This window comes from Chamaea fasciata, unplaced genomic scaffold (genome assembly GCF_029207755.1).
Source record: "Chamaea fasciata isolate MVZ Bird 193981 ecotype frontalis unplaced genomic scaffold, bChaFas1.0.hap1 SCAF_3, whole genome shotgun sequence".
NCBI lineage: Eukaryota > Metazoa > Chordata > Aves > Passeriformes > Sylviidae > Chamaea > Chamaea fasciata.
The window spans coordinates 110,848,669-110,869,876 of record NW_027094088.1 but is presented as its reverse complement, the minus strand read 5'-3'; the positions used below and the strand labels follow the sequence as shown (position 1 = coordinate 110,869,876).

The window sequence follows — 21,208 nt, the reverse complement described above, 5'->3', positions numbered from 1 at the left end:
AGCTGCAGCTTGGCCTTGCTGATCCAGACTGGGACTTGGACCCACTGCTGACACCCTGATCTGACCTTCCCTGCACCCACAGCAATGCCCAGTACCCCAGGAGAGGCTGCTCCCACCCCTGGCTGCCCTGCTCCATGGAGGGTAGCAGTGGGTGTCCCCTGCCCCAGCATCCCCATGCTGACTTCCCCATGGCAGTGCAGAGGCCACCCCCGTGGCATCCCTGAGCTGAGCATCCTGGATCTGCCACACCAATCATCCACAATGGACTCCTAACTGAGCCCCCAGCCCCAGGCCTTGAAACCCTCCCAGCACTGAACCCCAACTCCATCCCAAGCTCCTGAGAAGCCCTGTGGCACAGCCATCAGTCCCCACTCTCTCTGAAATAAAATGACTTCTCCCATCCCCCAGATACCCCTGCACCCCACAACACCCCCAGTGCCCCACAGCTGGGGACCAAGGCACCGTGTGTCCCATGGAACAGCCCCATAAGGACTCCTGAGCCAGCCTGGGAGCCAGTGGACAACCAGCAGGTCCCCACTGAAATTAGGGTGGTCACAGCAACCCCTCCATCCCTGTGTGAGAAGTGCTGGGGTCCCCTTGCTGAGCTAAAAGGCTGGAATTTGGGTTCCTATGAGCGTCACATGTGTCCCCTCTCCCACCATGGGCAGAGATGCTGGTGTGGCTGAGGCCAGCATGGAGAGAGGGTGGATGGTGGGACAGTGTGTGTGTGTCCATGTCTGTCAGGAATTCACCCCAAAGAGAGGCACACCCAGTATACATCTTGGCAGTGGGAGTGACCACCACCTTGTATTGGGAACACTGGGGGCTGGGATTCCCGTGGGATCCAGGTCTGGCTGTGCAGGGTTGCTGCTGCCCCTGGCAGTGCTTGGTGCCTCCAGGCAGCATCGTTCCGACCACGCAGCGAGGGCACGGGCTGGTGTCCTGCTCGGGGATCCAGGAGCCCATCAGGGATACCACCGCCTGTGGGAGGAAAGCTCTGGCAGTGCGTGTCCCAGGCAGGGCAGCAGTGAGGGTCAGGAATGTCCCTGTACCCTTGGGCTGCACATTCCCCATTGTTTCTTTTTTTTTTTTTTTTCCCCGACAGCCGAACCCCGAACCCCAACAGGCGGCAACCGAAGCCCTGCGGGCATCCCTGAACTCACATCCGACAGCAGAATTCCTGCTCGGAGCAGAGGCCGATGCGGCCGATGCCGGGCGGGCAGGAGCGGTGGGAGCAGAATCCCCCGCGGCGCTCGCAGTCCTGGGCTGATGCTCGAACCGGGGGCAGCCCTGCAGGGCACGGAGAGAGAAAACTTTCAGCCGCGATGCTGAGCACAGATCCTGGCCCCTGCGCGGCCAGCGTTAGCCCAGCCCCTGCTTGTCCCCTGCCACGAGTGCTGAGCAGGTGCCTGCAGCAGAAACCCAGGTGAGTTTATGGCACTTGGGTGGGAGACAGTCACTACACCCCTAAGCAGGCTCTGGGAGAGGTCTCCATTGTGCCTGCTGCCTCCTTCCTGGAACAAGGGAGAACTCCAAGGGTGGAAGCAGGATTTCCCTTCCTCCCCGCTCCTCCTTCTCCTCTCCAGCAGGGCTGCTGTGCCCAGTGCTGCTGACTCAGAAATGCAGAGATCAGGAGGCATGGAGAGGGGTCAAATCCCAGTTTTGGAAGGATGAGAGCTTGAATACAATGCCCCAGCTCTGGCCCCAGCAACAGAACCTGCAGCTGGAGTCTTTCCTTAAAGGTGTGGGGTGAGAGGGACCCCGGCGGTGAAGGCACAGCCACCACAGGAACTCACACGTCACTCGTCCGCTCAGGTGACAAATCCTCCCTAAAAAAACACAGACAAAGGACAAACCCTCCACATTTCTTACCTGTCACTCCCCGGAGCATCAGGAGGAGCAGAGCATAGAGGACAGGCAGGATCCGCATGCCTGGGAGTCCCCAGAGGAGTCGCAGCTCTGGAGGAGAAGAGAAAGGAAGCAGAGGTGAATGGGCGGATCCCTTCCTGCAGGTCGTGTGGCACCTGCGCGGGGACAGAACTGGGGAGAGGGGATGTCACCAGTCACTGCTGGGAGGATGCACTGGGACTCGCAGCTTCCCGTCACCAGCAGCAGTTTGGTCTCTCCACGTGGCACAATATCCCTTGGGATGTCTGAGTCCTCAAAATGTCCAGCCCCAAAAGCTTCTTTTTCTGTTTCTTCCCCCAACAGAGAAAGCAAAGTGGAGCTTTCCCCATCTGACACCTGAGAAAGATTCCCAGGCCTCCGGCCCGGGATCTTGTGTCATCGCGCCTTGCGTAAGGGCTGCTCGGTGCTGTGGTTTGCTGGACACCTCTGGGGACACACACACAGCATCCCTGTTCACTGGGCCTTGGCAAACAATCAGCTTTCACCACACAAAGGAGCTCTGTCCTCCTCCTCCCCCCACGGGAAGCGTACGCTCTCTATGCTTCGCTTGAAAATAACTGGGAAGACGCCACTTGGGATGACATCCCTGTCCAACCAGCAGTCCCAGGAAGGACAAGCTTTAATTGTGGCTTTGTTTGGTGGAGTTGGCCGTGTGTAACCCTTTGCTGTTTGATGGAGAGTCTTCATAAACGTTTCCAGCCTTGCTGCAGCTTCATCCAGTGTTGTGGGGACGTGTGTGGGGATGGATGTTAAAAGCACACTCGTGCCTGGTGTGTATTCACTGAGCAGGCACAAGAGTCATGGAATCACACAGTGATTTGGTTTGGAAGGGACCAGGAGGTCCCAACCAGCTGCCATGGGCAGGGACACCTTCCAGTAGGTGCTCCAAGCCCCATCCAACCTGTCTTTGAACACTTCCAGGGATGGGGCAGCCACAGTTCTTCTGGCCAACACATGAATATGCCTTTGATCCAAACAACTCACCCTATTTCATTGTTTTTCCACTCCCCAGTGAGGGACATTGTACAAACTATTTGCAGATCTGTACCCAGGGGGATCACTACTACTCTGCCATGGTAGTCAGAGCACTCAGGGCAGCTTCTTATTTCCTTCACCACTGAAGGAAATCCTGATCCTACAGCTACAGCCAGAAAAAGGGAAAAGGCCATGCCCCAATATTTATTTTTGTTTTTATATCTTCTGAGCTGTCTTGGCATCCAGACCCCTGGAGGCAAGGGACTGAGAGCAGCTATGTCCAGTAGCCAGGCTCTTTACAGGGCTTCATTAAGGTGGCAATTAGCTGCATTTCTGTGCTATTGCTCTTTCGCACATGCATCAGCTTAATCCCTGGAAGTGTCCCAGGCCAGGCTGGATGGGGCTTGGAGCAATCTAGGATAGTGGAAGGTGTCCCTGCCCATGGCAGAGCAGGTTGGATCTATGTGATTTTAAGGTCCCTTCCAACCCAAATCGTTTTATGATTCTTTGATTCCATGAATCTGAACATGTAGAGTGCTATGGAAATGGGATTGGGATAAGAAGCAGGGAGGGGATGGGCAGCATGGATCCTAGGGCGTTTCAGCCTGTTTCACTCTTAACTGGCTCTTGAAGCCATTCCCCAGCCATAAAAGCAAGAATAGCTCTTTGTGGTGGTGAGCTAAAAGCATGATGAGACTGGATTCTGCATGATGCTGGCCACAGACACAAGAATCTAAAATTACAAGGCCTGAACCCTCCCTGCAAAATCCTCAGTCCTTGAGCAAAAATCTTGTGCCATTCCAGTTTGTGAAACATTCACCTGATGTGGATTGTGCAAAACCATCTTAGGACATCAACTGTAAATTGCTGGTTTGGCTCCACTTGGCAATTTCCTCAGATTTCCATCCAGGGAGATCCCTGGGAGGCGGCTGTTGGCCCAGCTTCCTGCCCTGCACAAGGCTGTGGTTTCAATGGTGGCAGAAACATTTAATTTGCAGAAACATCTGCTTTGAACAGGCCCAGAGAGTGAGAGAGCTGGGCCTGTTCAGTCTGGAGGCAACTGAGAGGGGATCTCAGTAATCCATATAAATACCTCTAAGGGGTGTCAGAGGATGGTGACTGACTCCCTTCACTGGTGCCCAGCCATAGGATGAGGAGCAATGGCCATAAACTGAAACACAAGAAATTCCAGCTCTACTTGAGGAAGAACTTCTTTATGTTGAGGGTGGCAGAGCACTGGAACAGCTGCCCAGGGAGGGTGTGGAGTTTCCTCTTTGGACACATTCCAAACACACCTGGACATGTTCCGGTGTCACATGCTCCAAGTGACCCTGCCTTGGCAAGGGTGTTGGGCTGGAATGATCTCCAGAGGTGCCTTCCAGCCCTAAAAAATTCTGTGATTCTGTGGTTCTGTGAAGGGTGGGCAAATGCTTTGCAACAAATGGGCAGCTCAGGGCTTTGAGTCAGTCCTTTGCACTTGGGTTGGTTGCTTCCCTTAGAAAGTCAGCCATTACTGATCCTCCCTTCACAGAATCACAGAAATTTGATTTTTTCAATTTGTGTTTGGTTTGGATTGGAAGGGACCTTAAAGATCATTTTATTCCAACTCCCTGCCATGGGCAGGGACATCTTCCACCATTCCAGGCTGCTCCAAGCCCTGTTCAACCTGGCCTTGGACACTTCCAGGGATCCAAGGGCAGCCACAGCTTCTCTGGGCACCAAGGATTCCTTGTCAGCACAAGGATGCTCCTGACCATGCAGGAGCAGCTGCAGGGACAGGAGCTCTCTGACAAACCTGCACCTTCTAGGTTTTCTGTTGTGGTCCAGGGCAGGACAAGCCGAATCTCTCAGAAGAGAAGTGATCAGAGGCACAGTGGGGTTGGCCTCTCACACATGTTTCTATAATTGCCTCAAGCAATAGATCAGGTCTAACTCTGATCTCCTGATTTGCAACTGCAGCCAATATAAATTTTGCAGATTCACTCCAAATTTATATCAGACAGAAATGCCACAGGTAAAATCAGACTTCAGATTATCAATTTTTCCTGCTCAGTGTGACTTTAATTCTCAGAATAAAACAAGGTGCTGTTCCCATGTCTGAAAGCTCTGGATCAGGAGATGGGAACCCCAAGTTTTCAGAGCAGAGGTGCTATGAAGTGTCACAGACTAGAGAAGACTTTTGTGCTCCCAGTGGAAATGGTGACTGATCTCAGTCTTAATCATGACAGAGAATTCCCTGGTAGGCATGTGTGGAGAACTTGCCGGCACTCACTCAAACAGCAGCCCAAGAAAGGTAAATGTTTTGGTGAACTACACATTCCTGGCAGGTTTAGATTGATTTCAGGATTCTTGTTTAAAATTCTTAATGGAAGGAAGACTTGGGAAATGAGTGGGAAATGAATTACTTTTGGAAGTGAATGACAACACCACACAGGGCAGCCATGCAACCTCCCCAGATCTTGCTTTTATTGAAAGGAGAATGACAAATCCTTGGTGGCTGCTGCAACAATTCCTTGAATCCAACGATGTCAAAAGCGATCGCTCCTGGAGATTCTCCACAATTCGCCACACTACAACCTACGCAAAGGAAAGGATATCTCAGAATTATGATTATGAGGAAAATCCTGCTGCTTGGGATCCAGAGGATAATTTGGGAAGTGATCTTTGCCCCAGATGAACACTGAACTTACCACCTACAGCAATTATACCCAGAACGACACGACCCCAGGTAATCATTGCCACGGGGGCATTTCCCCCTGTGGCAGAAGGTCCCACGATATCCACACTCCATGTAAGGTCTCCTGGGTCTTCCCAAGCTTCTACCTTAAAAAAGCACAAATAAACCAACAAATAAAACAAGGATGGGAGACATTTTATTTCTGGCAGGGATTTGCACTTTGGTTAATCCCTGTGAGCTGACAAGGTTGTGACAGTTCGACCCTCAAAGGAGGAGGTCTGTGGGCACAACAACCAAGCAAACACTCTAATTCCTTCTTCTGATGTGTCTCCAAGCCCAGGACTTCGTTAGGAACTCAGATTTTAGGGATGGACATCAGAGATCTGATAGAAAACAGGAAGCAGGCACTTAGAAGCTCTTAAAACCCTGTAAGTCATATTCAGGAGAGATGCACCTGCTCACCTGGGAGAGTCCCACTTGTATAAAAAAGAAGAGAAAAGGCTTTTAATGTGAACAGACAGTGATAGGACAGAGGGGAATGGTTTTAAACTAAAAGAGGAGAGATTTAGATCAGGTATTAGGAAGGAATTCTTCCCTGTGAGGGTGGTAAGGCCCTGGCACAGGGTGCCCAGAGAAGCTGTGGCTGCCCCTGGATCCCTGGAAGTGTCCAAGGCCAGGTTGGATGGGGCTTGGAGCAACCTGGGATAGTGGAAGCCTTATAGTCCCCTTCCAACCCAAACCATTCCACAATCCCATGGTTCTGCAGATTTGGCTGTCTCTCTCCCTATACATTTCACCCATGTCTCAAACAGGTCCTGGTGTCCAGCAGTCCATAGGGATGGCTCCCATACATGGATAAATTCATCAATCCATGCAGAACAACATTTCCATAGCACCAAACCCACCACACCAGGCATTGCCCTCTGCGTCTGGGGCTGAACAGTCTGGAGCTGCCCTTCCCTACGTGTCTAAATGGAATTCCCTGCTAAAACAGGATACTCACATTCAAACTGCCTTTTGGGAATGGCCACCAGCCTGTGCTATTCCCAGAACAGGTTTTATCCATGAAGGTGCTAATTGTCAGGGACCAAAACAACTCCAGGGAGCAGACTAGCAATTAGGCAGGAGGCTGCCTGGCCTTGTTTGGTCAATTAATAAGGATGTAGCCTGACAGCTGAAGTGTTCTGGATGCACCTGAGTGCACATGAATGAATTAATTCCAATTTCCAGCTCATACATGGAACAGCACAAAGTCTGGTGCATTCAGAGAGAGGGAAGCTTGTTACAGCAATCAGATAATGGGTATTACAAATGGACAGTGCATCCAGCACATCCCTGGTGTGCTGGATTCCCAGCATGTGTGTAGAGTGATATATGCACACCCAGAAAATTCCAGTGAGGAATAAGGGAGTGCTTTAAAGGGTGAATAAAACACTCCTGGTCTCAAAGCAGTGGTCTGTGGGGCACTGCAGAGGTGGTTGTGAGCAGTCTGAGCTCTCAGAAACACTTTTCTTCCCAGATACAGATAAATTTATGGCTTTAATATACCCAGAAGGTCCTACCGAAAACAGGCCAAACATCCACCGTGTGTTAAATAAGGACATAAAATAGACCAAAGGAATTCTTTGCCCAGTGTCCTCCCTCTGAGAACTGGCACAGACAGAGGCCCAGGTAAGAATAACATCAGACCACCACATAAAATCATAGAATCACTGACTCATCTAGGTTGAAAAAGACCTTTAAGATCAAGAAGTCCAATTGTAAACCCAGCACTGCCAAGCCCACCACTAATCCATGTCTCCAAGTGCTACATCCAGATGGCTTTTAAATCCTTCCAGGAATACATATAGCACTTTTCCCACATTTCTGGTCTGCTGCAGTTCATCACAGTCTTTTCCCATCCTTACTTCCCCAGAGGACACTTTCCACCCTGTTCCCACAGAGATCGAAACTCCACCAGCCCCTTGCTCGTGCACAGAGCACCCTGCAAATGTAGCTGAGCCATTTTCAGGGCTGATATTAAAATACAATCCCTTTTTCTGGACAATAGAGTTGGTTTGGGGTTCCAGATTCCTTTGCACCCTCCAACAGGCACAGCCCACACCAGCACTTAAGGCTGAACATGTTTCTCTGCCAAGGAGGTGCTGCCAGTAGCATTTAAACCTTCACTCATGGTTTTGTGCCTCTCCACCCTATGTCCCAGCTCCTAAAGCAAAGGATATTTGAAGAACATGGGGCCAGATGACATGTTCTTTTTCTTCTGTGCATTTAAGAATATTTGATTGTGATTTAATTTGCTTGTTGGATGACTCAGAGGCAAAGTGATTTAAGTACAAGCCTGCAGGGTTTAATGAGGAAAATGCTGATGCTGAATGGTAATTTTGGAGTTTCCCCTTTCAAAGTGATGCTTGGAGTATTTGCTAATTTCATTTCTCATTTGTAATCTCCAATGAGTTTTGATGATTTATGTGAGGATTCCTTGCAGGAGACAGCTACGCCACATCCCAAAGGGGACAGGAGACCTTTGCAAGACATCAACGTCTTCTCTTTAGTCCCTCACCTTACCTGCAGCTCCGTGAAATGCCACCAAGAGGAGAACAAGGAGAAAAGGAAGGATTTTCATGGCAGAGGGTAGGCTGGGATCTTGGATCACTGCAGAGAAAGGAGACCAGGACATTGGTTAGAGCCTTGTTCCTCCATAGTCTCAGAAGTGACACAGAGAAATGTTCTTCAAGACCTGGAAATTACCTAAAAGAGGTTATTGCACATTTTTGTCATTATCATGTCTATTGTCCTAAGATTTTCCTGGAGTACACATAGGATCGTGGCATAGGAAAAAACTTCCATGGAAAAAATTCAGTTTAAAATTCCCTTTTAGTTAGTGCATCAAGTGACCAGCAATTTATCCTGGATAACTTGCAATGCATTGCAATACATTTGATTTGCCTTATGGAAGTTAAAGCTGAAAATTCAGAAAATAAGACCATTTTTGCTAGATTATACAAAACAATGAGTTTTCTAAAGCTTTTCTGCTAAAAAAAAAACAACAGAAAAAAGCAAATTTCTTCCCAATTAACTCAAAAGCCAGCTTCTCCTTATTCTTGCTTAGAGGCTGTTTTTTATTCTTCCCCTCAAGGATTACATTATTTCCAGGATAAATTTTTGAGTCTTTGCATTTCCTGCAGCCAACAAAAACTCCTCTCCCTTACCAACATTTGACACCTCTACAACTGCCTCATGATTCAGCCTGGAGTCACTGCAAGGCTAAGGCTATAAAACAAAATGCAGATAAACACGAAAGATGTGAAGTCTCCAGCCTGTTTAAGAAGGACAAAACCTTTTGAGAGAGGCTGAATAATGAGAATATTTTGGTTGTTACCAGGTAGGAGGAGCTCTGCGCTGGAACAGTCCCAGGATCAGTGTCAGCCACGCAGATGAAGATGAAGGAGCAAAGTTTGTGCAGTTTCTGGAGGGTGGTGAGGGATGTTTGACCTCCACAGCCTTCTGGTGGCCAATGAGGCTTTGAGGAGCTCTGGGGACACCCATTGAATCCTCTTTGCTGTTGCTCTAAGAGGAACCAAGGTCTGGCTTTCAAACCATTGCAGCATCGCCTCGGGAAATGTGTTGAGATGAGAAAAACACGCTGGGCCTCCTCCCTTCGAGCAACCCCTTGGCCACAGCAGCTCACTCAAGGTCTCTGTTTCCATCTGTTTTCAGGGGTTTCATATTTCCTTACAAACATGGGCAATATATCATCACAGAAGTAAAATAATCATCAGCTGAAATTATGTTAAAATAAAACCTACCAAACCTATGTTAAATGGGAAGTTAGTTCTTTCTTGGAAATTCAGAAAGAGAGTGAACAGGCTGTCATTAATTCTACACCATTACTGCTGTTGGAAGGGAAAATCTGGACAATTAAGAACATGGAAAAGATCTGCACTAGGGAATGGTAGGGGGAAAAAGTCAGAGAGGAAAACAGAAATCTCAGAGTTAAGAATAAAAATGGAAAAAGTGGGGAATTTTTGTTGGTTTTTTTTTGTTTTTTGTTTTTGGTTTTTTTTGTGGTTTTTTTTTTTTTTTTTTTTCCACCAAAACACTTTCATTACTAGGTTACCTGCATAGCACCAAAGATATTTTATGCCATACCCATTTATGGAAATTATTACAGCCCATGCCCAGCAATTTTAGTTTTATTATCATCTCTACTCTCTTGCCATGGACAGAAGAGTTCTCTGAGCACAGCCCTCCTAAGCATCCTCCTTTCTTACCAAGTATTCCTCCAAAGGCTCCCTGCTTTTTATGCATTTACAGACATTTCTATAAATTCCGGTGCCTTTTGCAAAGGGATCTTCACTTCTCTTTTGTCCCTCTTTCCTTCTTGAACCCGGCCGGCCCCGTTCCATGGGAGTTGCCATTCTCGTCCGGCAGCTGCTGGAGCACGGCTGAGCTCATCCCTGCGAGAGCCTCCCTGGGCTCGCCCTTCATGCCCTGCAGGCATTTTTCTTAGATCTCTTTGTTTTCTTTCCCAATCAAAGCAACTATTTCGCTGAAGTTTCCAGCACAGCCTTTTCAGCAACTTTCAGGCTGCCCTGCAGGCTTCTTATTTCTCTGGGCTGCTCCTTTGGGTGCTTTTCTTTCCGCGTTTCTGCTTTTCTTTGAGATTAAATATTGGCATATTGAACGTACTTGGTCCCACAACGTGGTTACATGTAATTGTGCTGTGGTCACTTTTACAGAGCAGCTCCCACAAACAGCTTTGCAATTTGGTCCTTTGCACCTCATCCAGGAAGGCAAATGTTCTTGTGGATGCCAGGACCAGCTGTCCTAAGAATCACCGTTGTACAGCAAGAAAAATGTCCATTTTACAGAGGAAAAATCTAATGTCTGCATTCCCTGGCATCATCCACAATCACCTGTCAGATCTGCTCTGCTGCATCACCTCAGGCAAGGGAAGGACCTGCAGAAGATGTGCCCTGGTCCCTGAGTCCTTTAGGGCAGGGCTGTTGCTGAAACCCTTCCCTGAGGTGTTGTGAGGTGCTTGCAGACAGATGTGCAGCCAAACATCTGGGCTGAAAAGTGGCTCAGCACGTGAGGAACAGCTGGGTCTGTGTGATGTCACCTGTGGGCAGCTCACCTGGAGCACCAAGTCCAGATCTGGGGGTCAAGAAAGACTTAGAGCTGCTGGAGGCAGTCCAGAGGAGGCCATGGAGATGCTCCAAGGGCTGTAGCCATGGCCAGGGAGAGCTTCCACCAGATCAGATTCCTCCAAGTCCCATCTAACCTGGCCTTGGACACTTTCAGGGATCCAAGGGCAGCCACGGCTTCTCAGGGCAGCCTGTGCCAGGACCTCACCACCCTCACAGGGAAGAATTCCTTCTCAACATCCCACCTATCCCTGCCCTCTGGCAGTGGGAGGCGATTCCCTGTGTCCTGTCCCTCCATCCCTTGTTCCCAGTCCCACTCCAGGTCTCCTGGAGCCCCTTTAGGCACTGGAAAGGGCTCTGGGATCTCCCCAGAGCCTTCTCTTCTCCAGGATGTAGCTTTCTTGGAGACTTGAGGAGTTTTTTTTTTTTTTAGCAAAAGAAGCTCCTGGGTGCTGAAATCCAACAGCAAAAAGTGCAGCCAAACCGGTGGCTGGGAGGCAGCCAGAGCAACTGGGAGCTGGCAGAGAATCTGGGGAGGGTGGCTAGCTCTGGGATTATCTCCTGGAAGGGCTTCTGGCTTTCTCCCTCTCTGCCTGGCAAAGTTCCGGCATGATGATGGCACAGGATTTATTCCTGGCTTGGAGCACAAGAGGAGAGACTGAGGAAAGGCAGCTGAGACACCTCAGTGTGGGAATGATGATGATGGAGGGCAGGGGGGATGAGATGATGAGGTTCTCGTGTCTTCTGTGGGTGACAAGAAGAGTCACATTGTGCCCTCAGGGACCCTGGCAGCATCTGCACTGCTGAATTTGCAAAAATGGTTCTTCCACATCCCACTCTCAGGTCTGGACGTGCCCATTAGAGGCCGAGTTGTGCTTTGTATGCTAAAAATTGGGTTTTCTAGGAATGGGTCATTTGGGGGCCATGGTATTTGCTGCTGTGGAGGACAGGGACAGCCAAGGCTGGGCTTCACTTGGCTCCAGAGCCCTTAATTACACCCAGGACTTTAATAAAATGCTTTACTGGAGCTGGGCCCAGCAGCCCAACATCATTAATCAATGAAACACAAATACAAGCAGGGCAGGGGGACAGGAGAAATAGTGAGTGTCCTCTACACCCAAAGGGCACCCAAACCCAATCAGGCAGAGTTGAGCCTGCAAAGATGCCAAATTCCTGGTAAAAAGCAGTGCTGGAGGCCCCCAGAGAGCCTGGGGATGCCCCCATGAGTAGGGAAAACCAGGCAAGGACATTTCTGAGCAGTTTGGTGACTTCTGTCACACAGCAGAGCCTGGGCTTTATTACCAGAATTGCAAAAAAACCTCAATAAAATTTTAAAAAGCAACAATAAATGTATGAAACTCCCGGAACACAGGTACATTCAACAGCCCAGCTGATGTGCAAAGTATTGCAAAAACCACCAAAACCAGAGGTGATATTTTGATTTAATTAAACCTCCCCTTCATTGCTTTTCCTGTAGCGACCTGCTGGGCATTTATTTTCTAAAAAGCATCAGGGCTGGAGGCTGCAGGGCTGGAAATTGGGATAAAAAGCAAACGGGCACAAGAGGGCCCCTGCAACCCCTGGTGCTTGGGATCCCATTTCACAACGGTTTCATTTTTGTGATAGGGTGGGAAAACAACGGGATTAATTTATGGCTCTGTGCACACCATGTCCCAGCTGCCACCTAGTGCTCATCCCCGACACAGGGACACAGGGACATCGCGGGCAGCACACGGGGGACATCGGGGTGGGCGTGTCCCTGTGCACGACAATTTGGGGGACATCCGGGTGGGCGTGTCCCTGTGCACAACAATTTGGGGGACATCGGGATGGGCTTGTACTAGTGCACAGTAACACAGAGAACAATGGGGTGGGCTTGAGCCAGTTCTGAAGGGCCCAGGGGACATCAGGATGGGCTTGTGCCGCTGCAGAAGAACCCGGGGGACATCGGGATGGGCTTGTGCCGCTGCACAGGAACGCCGGGGAACATCAGAATGGGCTTGTACCACTGCACAGGAGCCCAGGGGACATCAGGATGGGCTTGTGCCGCTGCAGAAGAACCGGGGGACATCGGGGTGGGCTTGCGCCACTGCACAGGAGCCCGGGGGACATCGGGGTGGGCTTGCACCGCTGCACAACAGTTTGGGGGATACGGGATGGGCTTGTGGCAGTGCTCCAGGGGTCTCGGCTGGTGAAGCCCTGCTCAGTCTCTGTGTCCTCAAGCCCCCGGGAGTGACGCAAGCACCGTGATGTCACACTGCCCAGGGAGGGGACACTGGGGGAGGTGCCCGGTGAGGGGCGGGCGGAGCGGGATCGGCCCCGGTGGCTCTTTCTTCCTCCTCCTCCTCCTTCTCCTCCTTCTCCTCCCTTTCCTCCCTCCTCCTCCTCCTTCCTGAGCTGCTCCCAGGATGCGCGGGGCCGTCCCCAGGCTCAGCCTGACGCTGCTGGCGGCGGAGAGCGGCGCCCGTGAGTGGGCGCGCAGGATGCGCGCAGGGGGCGTGGGGGGCTGCGCATCGGCGGAGGGGAGGGGAGGGGGGAAAGCGGGTGGGATGCTGGCAGTGATGCCTTTGCGGCCATCCCGGGGGTCCCGAATCACCTCCGTGTACCGGGGAGCGGGGGGATCATCCCTGCGCCCCGCGATGGGGGAGATGCGCGGTTCTGCTCCCGGCATCCCCGTGGGTCCTCTTGGATTTTTTTTTCATACTTGATTTTTTTTTTCGGCCCGCTTATTTATTTATTTGTTTGTTTATTTTGGAGCCCGAGCTATTTATCAGAGCCTTCCTGGGGGCCGGGCCGCTCGGTGGCTGTGGCTGCGCCTCAGCTGACAAAGCCACCGGGAGCCGGCAGCCGGAGATAAGCCCAGGACAAGGGCTGCGAACCCCCTGGGCGGGCTGGGAGATGGAGTTCTGGCGGGAATGGCTGTAAACCGACAGAGAGCAGGTTTACATTGGATATTAAGAGGAAATTCTTCCCTGTGAGGGTGGAGAAGCCTTGGCACAGGGTGCCCAGAGAAGCTGTGGCTGCCCCTGGATCTCTGGAAGTGTTCAAGGCCAGGTTGGACAGGGCTTGGAACAACCTGGGGTAGTGGAAGATGTCCCTGCCCGCGGCAGGGGGTGGAATGAGATGAGCTTTAAGGTCCCTTCTCACCCAAACCATTCCGGGATTCTGTGGTTATGAGTGGCACCGCTCAGTTGCTGGGGGAGGCAGGGGGGCGTGTGGCTGTGTCATCCCTCAGCGCCGCCTCTCTGCCCTTCTCCAGGGCTCTGTGCCATCATCCACTACCTTGTCCGTGGGCAGCTGGGCTGGTTCGGGCTGACCATCGCCTGCCTGGTGCCCGGCTACGCCGCCCAGCTCCTCAGCATCCTCTGGTTCCGGGCGGACGGACACGCACCCGGCTGCTGGCTCCTGGCCCTCCACCTCCTGCAGCTGGGCCTCTGGAAGCGGTGAGAGACGCTCCCCGCCATCCTCCCGACCCCCCACAACCCGGGTGCAGCCCCAAATTTCCTCAAACCAGGGGTGGGCATCCTGTCGCGGTGACTCCTGCAGGTACTGGGATGTTCTGCGGACAGCGGCGGAGGCGGGCGGCGGTGCCGGGGAGGTGCTGGCTCAGCTCGGGGATGTTTGCGTGCTGCGGCTCCTGGAGGCCCTGCTGCAGACCCTGCCTCACCTCCTGCTCCAGGCCTATGTCGTGGTGGCCGTGGACCCAGCAGGTTTCATCCCTGGTGAGTTCCCAGGAGGATGGTTCAGGTTGTAGAGGGGTGATTGATGCATTTGGGTGAGGGATGTGTTTGTCCTCTGGATGGAGGAATGTGCCGCAAAAGGGACTGGGAAACCTCGGTGTGAAGCAGCAGGAACAAGTGTGGCTGAAAGATCTGCTGTGGCTGAATGCAAAGGTGGCTGCTTTGCCCCAAAGGTGACCTTCCAGGTGTGCCAAGAGGGATGTTGCAGTGTGGAGTCATGGCATGTGCAAGGTCACACTTGCTCATTGTTCATCTCTGGTCTGATGGCAGTGACAGGGATGGAGCTGCCCTGGGGCTGCAGAGCTCTGTCCATGGAGACAGCACTCAGAGGGTATCCACAGGGAGATGCCGAGCATGCAGAGACCAGATTTAGCAGGATTTAGTTGAAATACTCCAGGTTCATCACTGGTAACATTCAAGCCAGGTTGGACAGGGCTCTGAGCAGCCTGGTCTGCTGGAAGGTGTCCCTGTTCATTGCAAGGGGTGGGACTGGATGGCCTTTAAGGTCCATTTTGTGATTCCTTGATTCTGTGATTCACCTGGCAGGATCAAGGTGTGTCTGGCTTGTATGGGGATGCTGTGTTACCAACGCCTCCTTAACACAGAATTGGCCCTGCTGTGCACTTGGGCCTCCAGCAGAGCCCTGACTGCCCCTGTCTCCATGCAGGTGTGAGTGCAGGGCTGTCCCTGCTGTCCCTGGCCTGGGCTTTGGTCTCCTACAGCCACTTCACCTGCCTTCTGAAGCCTGGACACCTGAGCCCACCGGCTGCTGTCATCCTGTGCCTGCTGCTCTGGAGGACAGGGATGCTGGGGACACGGGTCCTGGCCCTGGTGCTCTTTGCCAGGCTCTATTCCTTCTGGGTTTTCGCTGTGGCAGGTAAGCCCTGGGATGCTGTTCCCCACATCCCACCCCAATCTCAGCCCTGTGGTGCTCCTGCTGCTGGGACTGCTTGCAGCCTCCCCTAGGAATGGCTTTGCAAATTCAGTCCCTTCTCCCTGCAGGGGTCCACTGGCTGCTCATGTCCTTCTGGCTGGGGGCCCAGCAGACGGATATCGTGGCCCAGCCATGCCGCTGGAGGCTCTTCAACTGCCTGCTGGGGGCTGTGTACATCTTCTGCTACATCAATGTCCGGCCCGGCCCCTCCAGAAACAGGGTGGCCGTATTTTATGCAGTGAGTACCTGGAATGTTTTGTATTCTATATGGATGCAGCTGCTGGGGACAAGCAACAGCTTCAGACTCTCCATTTTCACCTCTTGCTCAAAATCCAGCGTTTTACTGTGTCCTGATAAAGCCACGTGGTTACCAAGGTGGATGTGCCTTCTGCACTGGCTTTGATTCCTTAGAGGAAGCCTTACAATGTCAGTGGTCAAAAATAGGTGAAGACCTTGCAGGAAGTTCAGTTCGACAACTTCTATGTTTTCACTGATAAATTAGGTGCAAAATATAATAGGAGAAGTGCTCTAAGCCCAGGTTGGATGGGGCTTGGAGCAACCTGGGATAGTGGAAGGTATCCCTACCCATGGCAGGGGGTGGAATGAGATGAGCTTTAAGGTCCCTTCCCACCCAAACCATTCTCGGATTCTAAAAATCTGGAAACTGGGTGTTTTGTGTTATGGGAGGCAAATCTAAAGCCATCAGAAGGAAATCAGTGATGACTGTCTTCCCCCTGCCCTGCAGATAATGCTGATGGAGAACACGCTCCTGCTGCTGTTGGGCACCCGGTTCCTGCAGGCAGAGCTGAGGAACAGCCTGACTGTGACTGGGGCTGTCATGTCAGGGTTTGTAATAGGTAAGAACATTGATTTTAGAGCCTGGATTGCACATTTTGAGAGTAGTTTGAGGAAATGAGCATCCAGACTCCTGTCCCAAGTCCCTCTCCAGCTCTCCAGCTCCCCTTTAGACACTGGAAGGAGGTCTCCCTGGAGCCTTCTCTTCTCCAGGTGAACATGCCCAGCTCTCAGCTTGTCTCCAGAGCAGAGGGGGCTCCAGCCCTTGGAGCATCTTTGTGCCAAGCAGGGTCATATTTTCCCAGTGGGATGGGGACAGAGGGAAGTTGTGCAACTCCCCAGACCCTCAAATCAAACGTGTAAAAGAAATGAGATGGAAAAGGAGCAATTTCTGTGGTCTTGGGTGAGTTTAGGGTGTAAGTAGGAAACTGTCTTAAAAACCTGCTGATGTCTCATTTAAAGGCCAGAGGATGGGGATGCTGTGACCTGGAAGGTTTCCTGCATCACACATCTTGCTGCTGGGCAACTTTCAGTCTGCAAAATAATCCAGATTAAATTTGGGGTTGAGTGTGCACTTCCTTTGCCAAAAGCTGCTCGAGTGTGATTCTTGCAACCTCATAAATGCTTGAAAGATGTGCTGCTCATAGACTTGGTTCTCAGCAAAGAAGCACCAAGCATCTTTGCAAAGGTCTTGTTGATCTGGAGGTGCAGCAAGGTCTGGCCTCTTCTCCACACCTGACCAAAATGCTGTTGGGACTCCTCAGTGACACTTCTCTACTCCTTTCCAGGTGCCACAGCACTGGTGATTTACTACAGCCTGCTCCATCCCAAATCCACAGAGATCTGGCAGGGATTCCTGGAGACAACCTGTGGTGCTGCAGCAGCTGGGGATAAGGAGGTGTCTGGAGAGAGCTCCCAAGATGGGCAGAGTTCAGGGACTTTGGGAGATGAAGAGTCCTTGCCAGTGGAAGGGAATAAGACAGAGCCCAAAAATGAGACCAGCTCATCGCTGCTGCAGTCCAAAGGGTATTTGGAGGACAGCTGGACAGACCATCACCACTGGCTGCTGGTGAAGCTGGCCTTGAAGACAGGAGATCTGTCCGTGATCAACGCAGCTTTCGGAGATGGTGGCGTGGGAGAGGCTTTTCCTGGAGGGTGGACAACGGGGAAACCCCCTGGTGTTGAGCCTGGGGCAGACCTTTCCCTCCCCATGAGAGACATCCATCCCTCTGGACTGGCAGTGGGGAATGGAGGAGGCATCAAACCCAGTGCTGGGACTTTGGGAATGGCACAGGAGGATGGAGCAGGGCAGGAGCCTGATTTTCCTCCATCCACATCCCATCCCAGCGGCTTCTCCCCGGATTCAACCGAGAGCTCCTCTGTGTATTTCAGTGCAAGTGCAGGAGGCATCACCTTGCCTGGGACAGGGACAACCACAACCACAAGCATGGCCCTGGTGCAAAGGGACAGCGAGGGTTGCCTGGGAGAAGGAGGAGGAAGAGAAGGGGATTTATCCCTTGGGATGGCCAGCATCAGCCCAATCCTGGGCACTTGTGCCCATAGGTGTCTGCAGAGAAGCTCTTCCTTCGGCAACACAGGCAGCTGTGGGGTGGCAGGTCCCCCCAAAGAGGACTCAGAGCCCACAGGGACAGATGGTGCCCTTGTGGGGTGCCATCATCTTTGGGACACCCACCCTCATGGCCCTCAGGGGACTGTGGTGAGGAGCAAGCTGAGGTCACCGTGCTTCACCTCCACCCCTAAGGCCTGCTCTAAATACCCCTAGCGAGGACTGGGGGAGCTGGGAGAGGGGACAGACCTGTCTGGGTTACCAGAGTGACCCTGTAAATGGCTGCACTGTCACCCTGGGTCAGCCTTGGGGTGACTGTCTCATCAGCAGAGCATGGCAGGAGGTGGTGGGACAAAGACTGTCCCCACGGTGCCCCTGCCATGGGGCAGATGTGCTCCTCCATCACTGAGACATCACCTTCCCTCCCAGTACATCTTCCACTGGCAGTCTTGAAGAACTTCAAAAGCCTTAAAAAGCCCTAAAAGTCTAGGGCTGGTTATTTATTGAGGTTATTTATGTCACAGACCTGCCAGGCAGCTGGAGCCTTCTGCCTTTGGTGTGTTTGTGACAGTGACATGAAGTGTGTCCTTTAACCAGTGCCTGCACAAGCTGCTGGGCTGTCCCAGTGTGAAGATCTGGTTGCTGTCTCCAGGGGCTGCAGTGCTGGCCAAAGCAGTTTTCTCAGGACAAATAAGTGCCTAAATCAGAAAAATGATGGGTTTTACTCCCAGATGTCCTTTATTCTGGGCAGAGTAAGGCCTCAAGTAAGGCTCAGCATTGCTTGATTTTTTTTTTCCATCACCAGGTTTATCTCGAGGCCTTTACCAACTCAATTTTTGGGGGTCACAAAGGATTGCAGATCCTCTTCCTGCTGCAGTCCAGAACCTCAGAAGTGGAATTACAGCCAAAAGCCATGTCCTGCTGCTTGCCCACTGTCCTGCTTCCTCAAGTGGTCTTTTCTCTCCAGCCTCCTCCTTGTCCTCTTCCAGCTACAGATCACAGGACCCCAGAATTTTTTGGGTTGGAAGGGACCTTAAAGCTCATCCAGTTCCAACCCCTCCCACATGCAGGGACACCTTCCACTAGACCAGGTTACCAGGTTATAATCCACATCTGTCTGGATGCTCCCTCCTAAACTTAGGCCAAATCTCAAACCAGTTCTACTGCCATCATAAAAACCCCGGTGCAGGCATGGTTTATTTGTGTCAGGAACTAAAACCATCAATTCCATGGTCTCAGAAATAGGCAGTGCTTCCCACCAAGCTGGCTGGGCATGGATATGTGCCCAGGGCACAGGTTTGTGCCCAGGACATGGCTTGACACGTTAATTGAGGTGTGATCAGCTGGATTCACCACCAAGCTCCTGAGTGCCAGCTGGAGCACATCTGGTTGTGCTCTCCAGCTGTTGTCCTGCTGTGGGCAGGATTCTGGTGCTGCCAACAGGGCAGGAAAGGCAGCAGGAAGGGCACAGACATGTGGTGAATTACTAAAAAAAGCTTCCATGATGCATCCACTGCTCAGGGCTGACCCAGCCAGATGTTTCCTCGGGGCATGGAAAACCCAGTTGGTGCTGAGTATGGAGTGAAGCCACATTCCAAGGGGATGAAGGCTCCCTGTCTCCATCTGGACCCCAGCCCCCTGTGCTGTGGCTGTGCTCTGCAGGCAGGAGCAGTTCCAGTGGCTTTTCCAGAGCCCTTCTCACTGTGTGGATCACACAGAAGGCAGCAGCGCTGCAGGGCTGTTACAAGAATTTTTATCTAGCTTGGTTTTCTACTTTTGATAATATATAATTATGCTTCACAACACCCCAAACCAGCCTTTGCTGTGTCTGTGTCTCATGTTGGGGGTGAAAATAAGTGTGGAGGGGTCTCTCTTCCCACTCCTGGCTCTTGCAGCCCCAAGATGAATTGTCTGTGTGGATTTCCAGTGGGAGGGTAAAGAAGGGATCTGGGCAACAGGATCTGAGAGAATGGCATGAAAATGTGTCAGGGAAGGTTAAAGTTGGGTGTTAGAAAAAGATTCAGGCAGCATGAAACTGCCCCACAGGCCAGTCAGAAAAGAAACTGACAATTTTGAGAAAGTAAAGAATACTTTTGTGCACAGGAGTCCGGCGTAAACGTGGACTTTGATTTCTCAGAGCACGTCCACAGTGCAGAGGTGCACCATGAGCTGATAGCTCTGACCTCGGGTGAGGTGGCTGTGGAAATCCTGGATAGATCAAGGAATGGCAAAAGAGAAGGGGGGGAATCTGGGGGCAGAGGGTGCACGAGGACTGGAGTAGGGATGAGGGTGTTGGTGTGAGGGCTGTGTTCCCATAGCTTTGTTCCCAGATGATGAGAGTTGGTCACTGGTGAGCCATGCTCCCCTTCGCCTTCCCCTTGGCAGCAATGTGAAACCAGGTGGGGTAATATGGATTGTCTGTCCTTAAAGGCTTCCAACCTGTGTGAGAGCCCTGTTGCACCCAAGTCCTTCGTGCTTGCACAGTCCCAGCACCGAGCCACTCCACCTGTAGAAATAACCTGTTATTTAATTAGAGAATCCCAGAATGGGTTGGGTTGGAAGGGACTTTAAAGATCATCTCATTCTAATCCCCTGCCATGGGCAGGGACACCTTCTGCCATTCCAGGTTGCTCCAAGCCCCCTCCAACCTGGTCTGGGATGCTTCCAGGGATGAGACAATCACACCTTCTCTGGGCAACCTGTGCCAGGGCCTTCTCACCCTCACAGGGAAGGATTTCTTCCCTATATCCAATCTAAACCTATTCTTTAATGAATTCTAAAACCCTGTTTGAAGTAGGATTCCAGCAGCAAATCACAGCTTCAGACACTCTTCCCCACCCTTCTTGTCTTCTGGGGGGCCGAACTGAAGATGCCCCAATGACCTGGTGCCCCTCCAGATCTTTCCCAATGCTGCCAGACCAGGGAAATCACGCCGTGGAGGAGTGTCTCCCCAAAAACTCCTTGTTCCCTTGCCACCAGAGGGAGATGCTGCTCAAGGTCCAGATACCGTGTGCACCTCCAGTGCCAGTGTTACAGACTCATAAAGGCTGCAAGAGCTCTGAGCTCATCAGTCCAACCATTCCCCAGCGCTGCCAAGGCCACCACTAACCCATGTCCCCACATGCCACATCCACACAGCTTTTGAATCTCTCCAGGGGTGGTGACTGGAGAGGAGAGGGAGGTACAGGAGTGATGCTGCTGTGGCACTGCACTAGGAGCCAGTGGGAATGAAATGGGGAGCTCTGGGATACTGGAGGTGAAGTGCACAGTGAGTGCCTGGAGGAATGAGACCATGGCTGTGGGCATCTCCTTTTACTTCCCAGGCATCACTGGGCCATGGGGAATGTTTGAAAATCACTGTCAGGGTCTTGCCCTCTTCAGGGGAAGAGTCATTGACCTGTAAATATCCCATGGTGCCTTCATGTCCAAAGGTGTGTGTGCGAGGGGAGACGCCCCAGATCACAT

The 21,208-nt window shown here is 51.8% G+C and overlaps 2 protein-coding genes across 2 annotated transcripts; one reads left to right on the top strand and one right to left on the bottom strand.

The window, feature by feature from the left end:
• Positions 1–694: 694 nt before the first annotated feature.
• On the bottom strand, positions 695–9,018 carry LOC136287898 (gallinacin-5-like). Its single transcript, XM_066180590.1, has 5 exons — positions 8,940–9,018; positions 8,126–8,212; positions 1,873–1,959; positions 1,164–1,290; positions 695–981 (listed from the first exon to the last, which is right to left on the bottom strand). Exons 2-5 carry the CDS (start codon positions 8,181–8,183, stop codon positions 966–968), a joined length of 288 nt encoding a protein of 95 aa, XP_066036687.1. The 5' UTR covers positions 8,184–8,212; positions 8,940–9,018; the 3' UTR covers positions 695–965.
• Positions 9,019–12,956: 3,938 nt separating this feature from the next.
• Positions 12,957–19,960, top strand: XKR5 (XK related 5). The gene is given in 7 exon segments (XM_066180097.1): positions 12,957–13,173; positions 13,967–14,150; positions 14,254–14,429; positions 15,115–15,324; positions 15,450–15,619; positions 16,127–16,238; positions 16,965–19,960. Coding segments are annotated over 7 exon segments (2,064 nt in total). The 3' UTR covers positions 17,960–19,960.
• Positions 19,961–21,208: the final 1,248 nt, after the last annotated feature.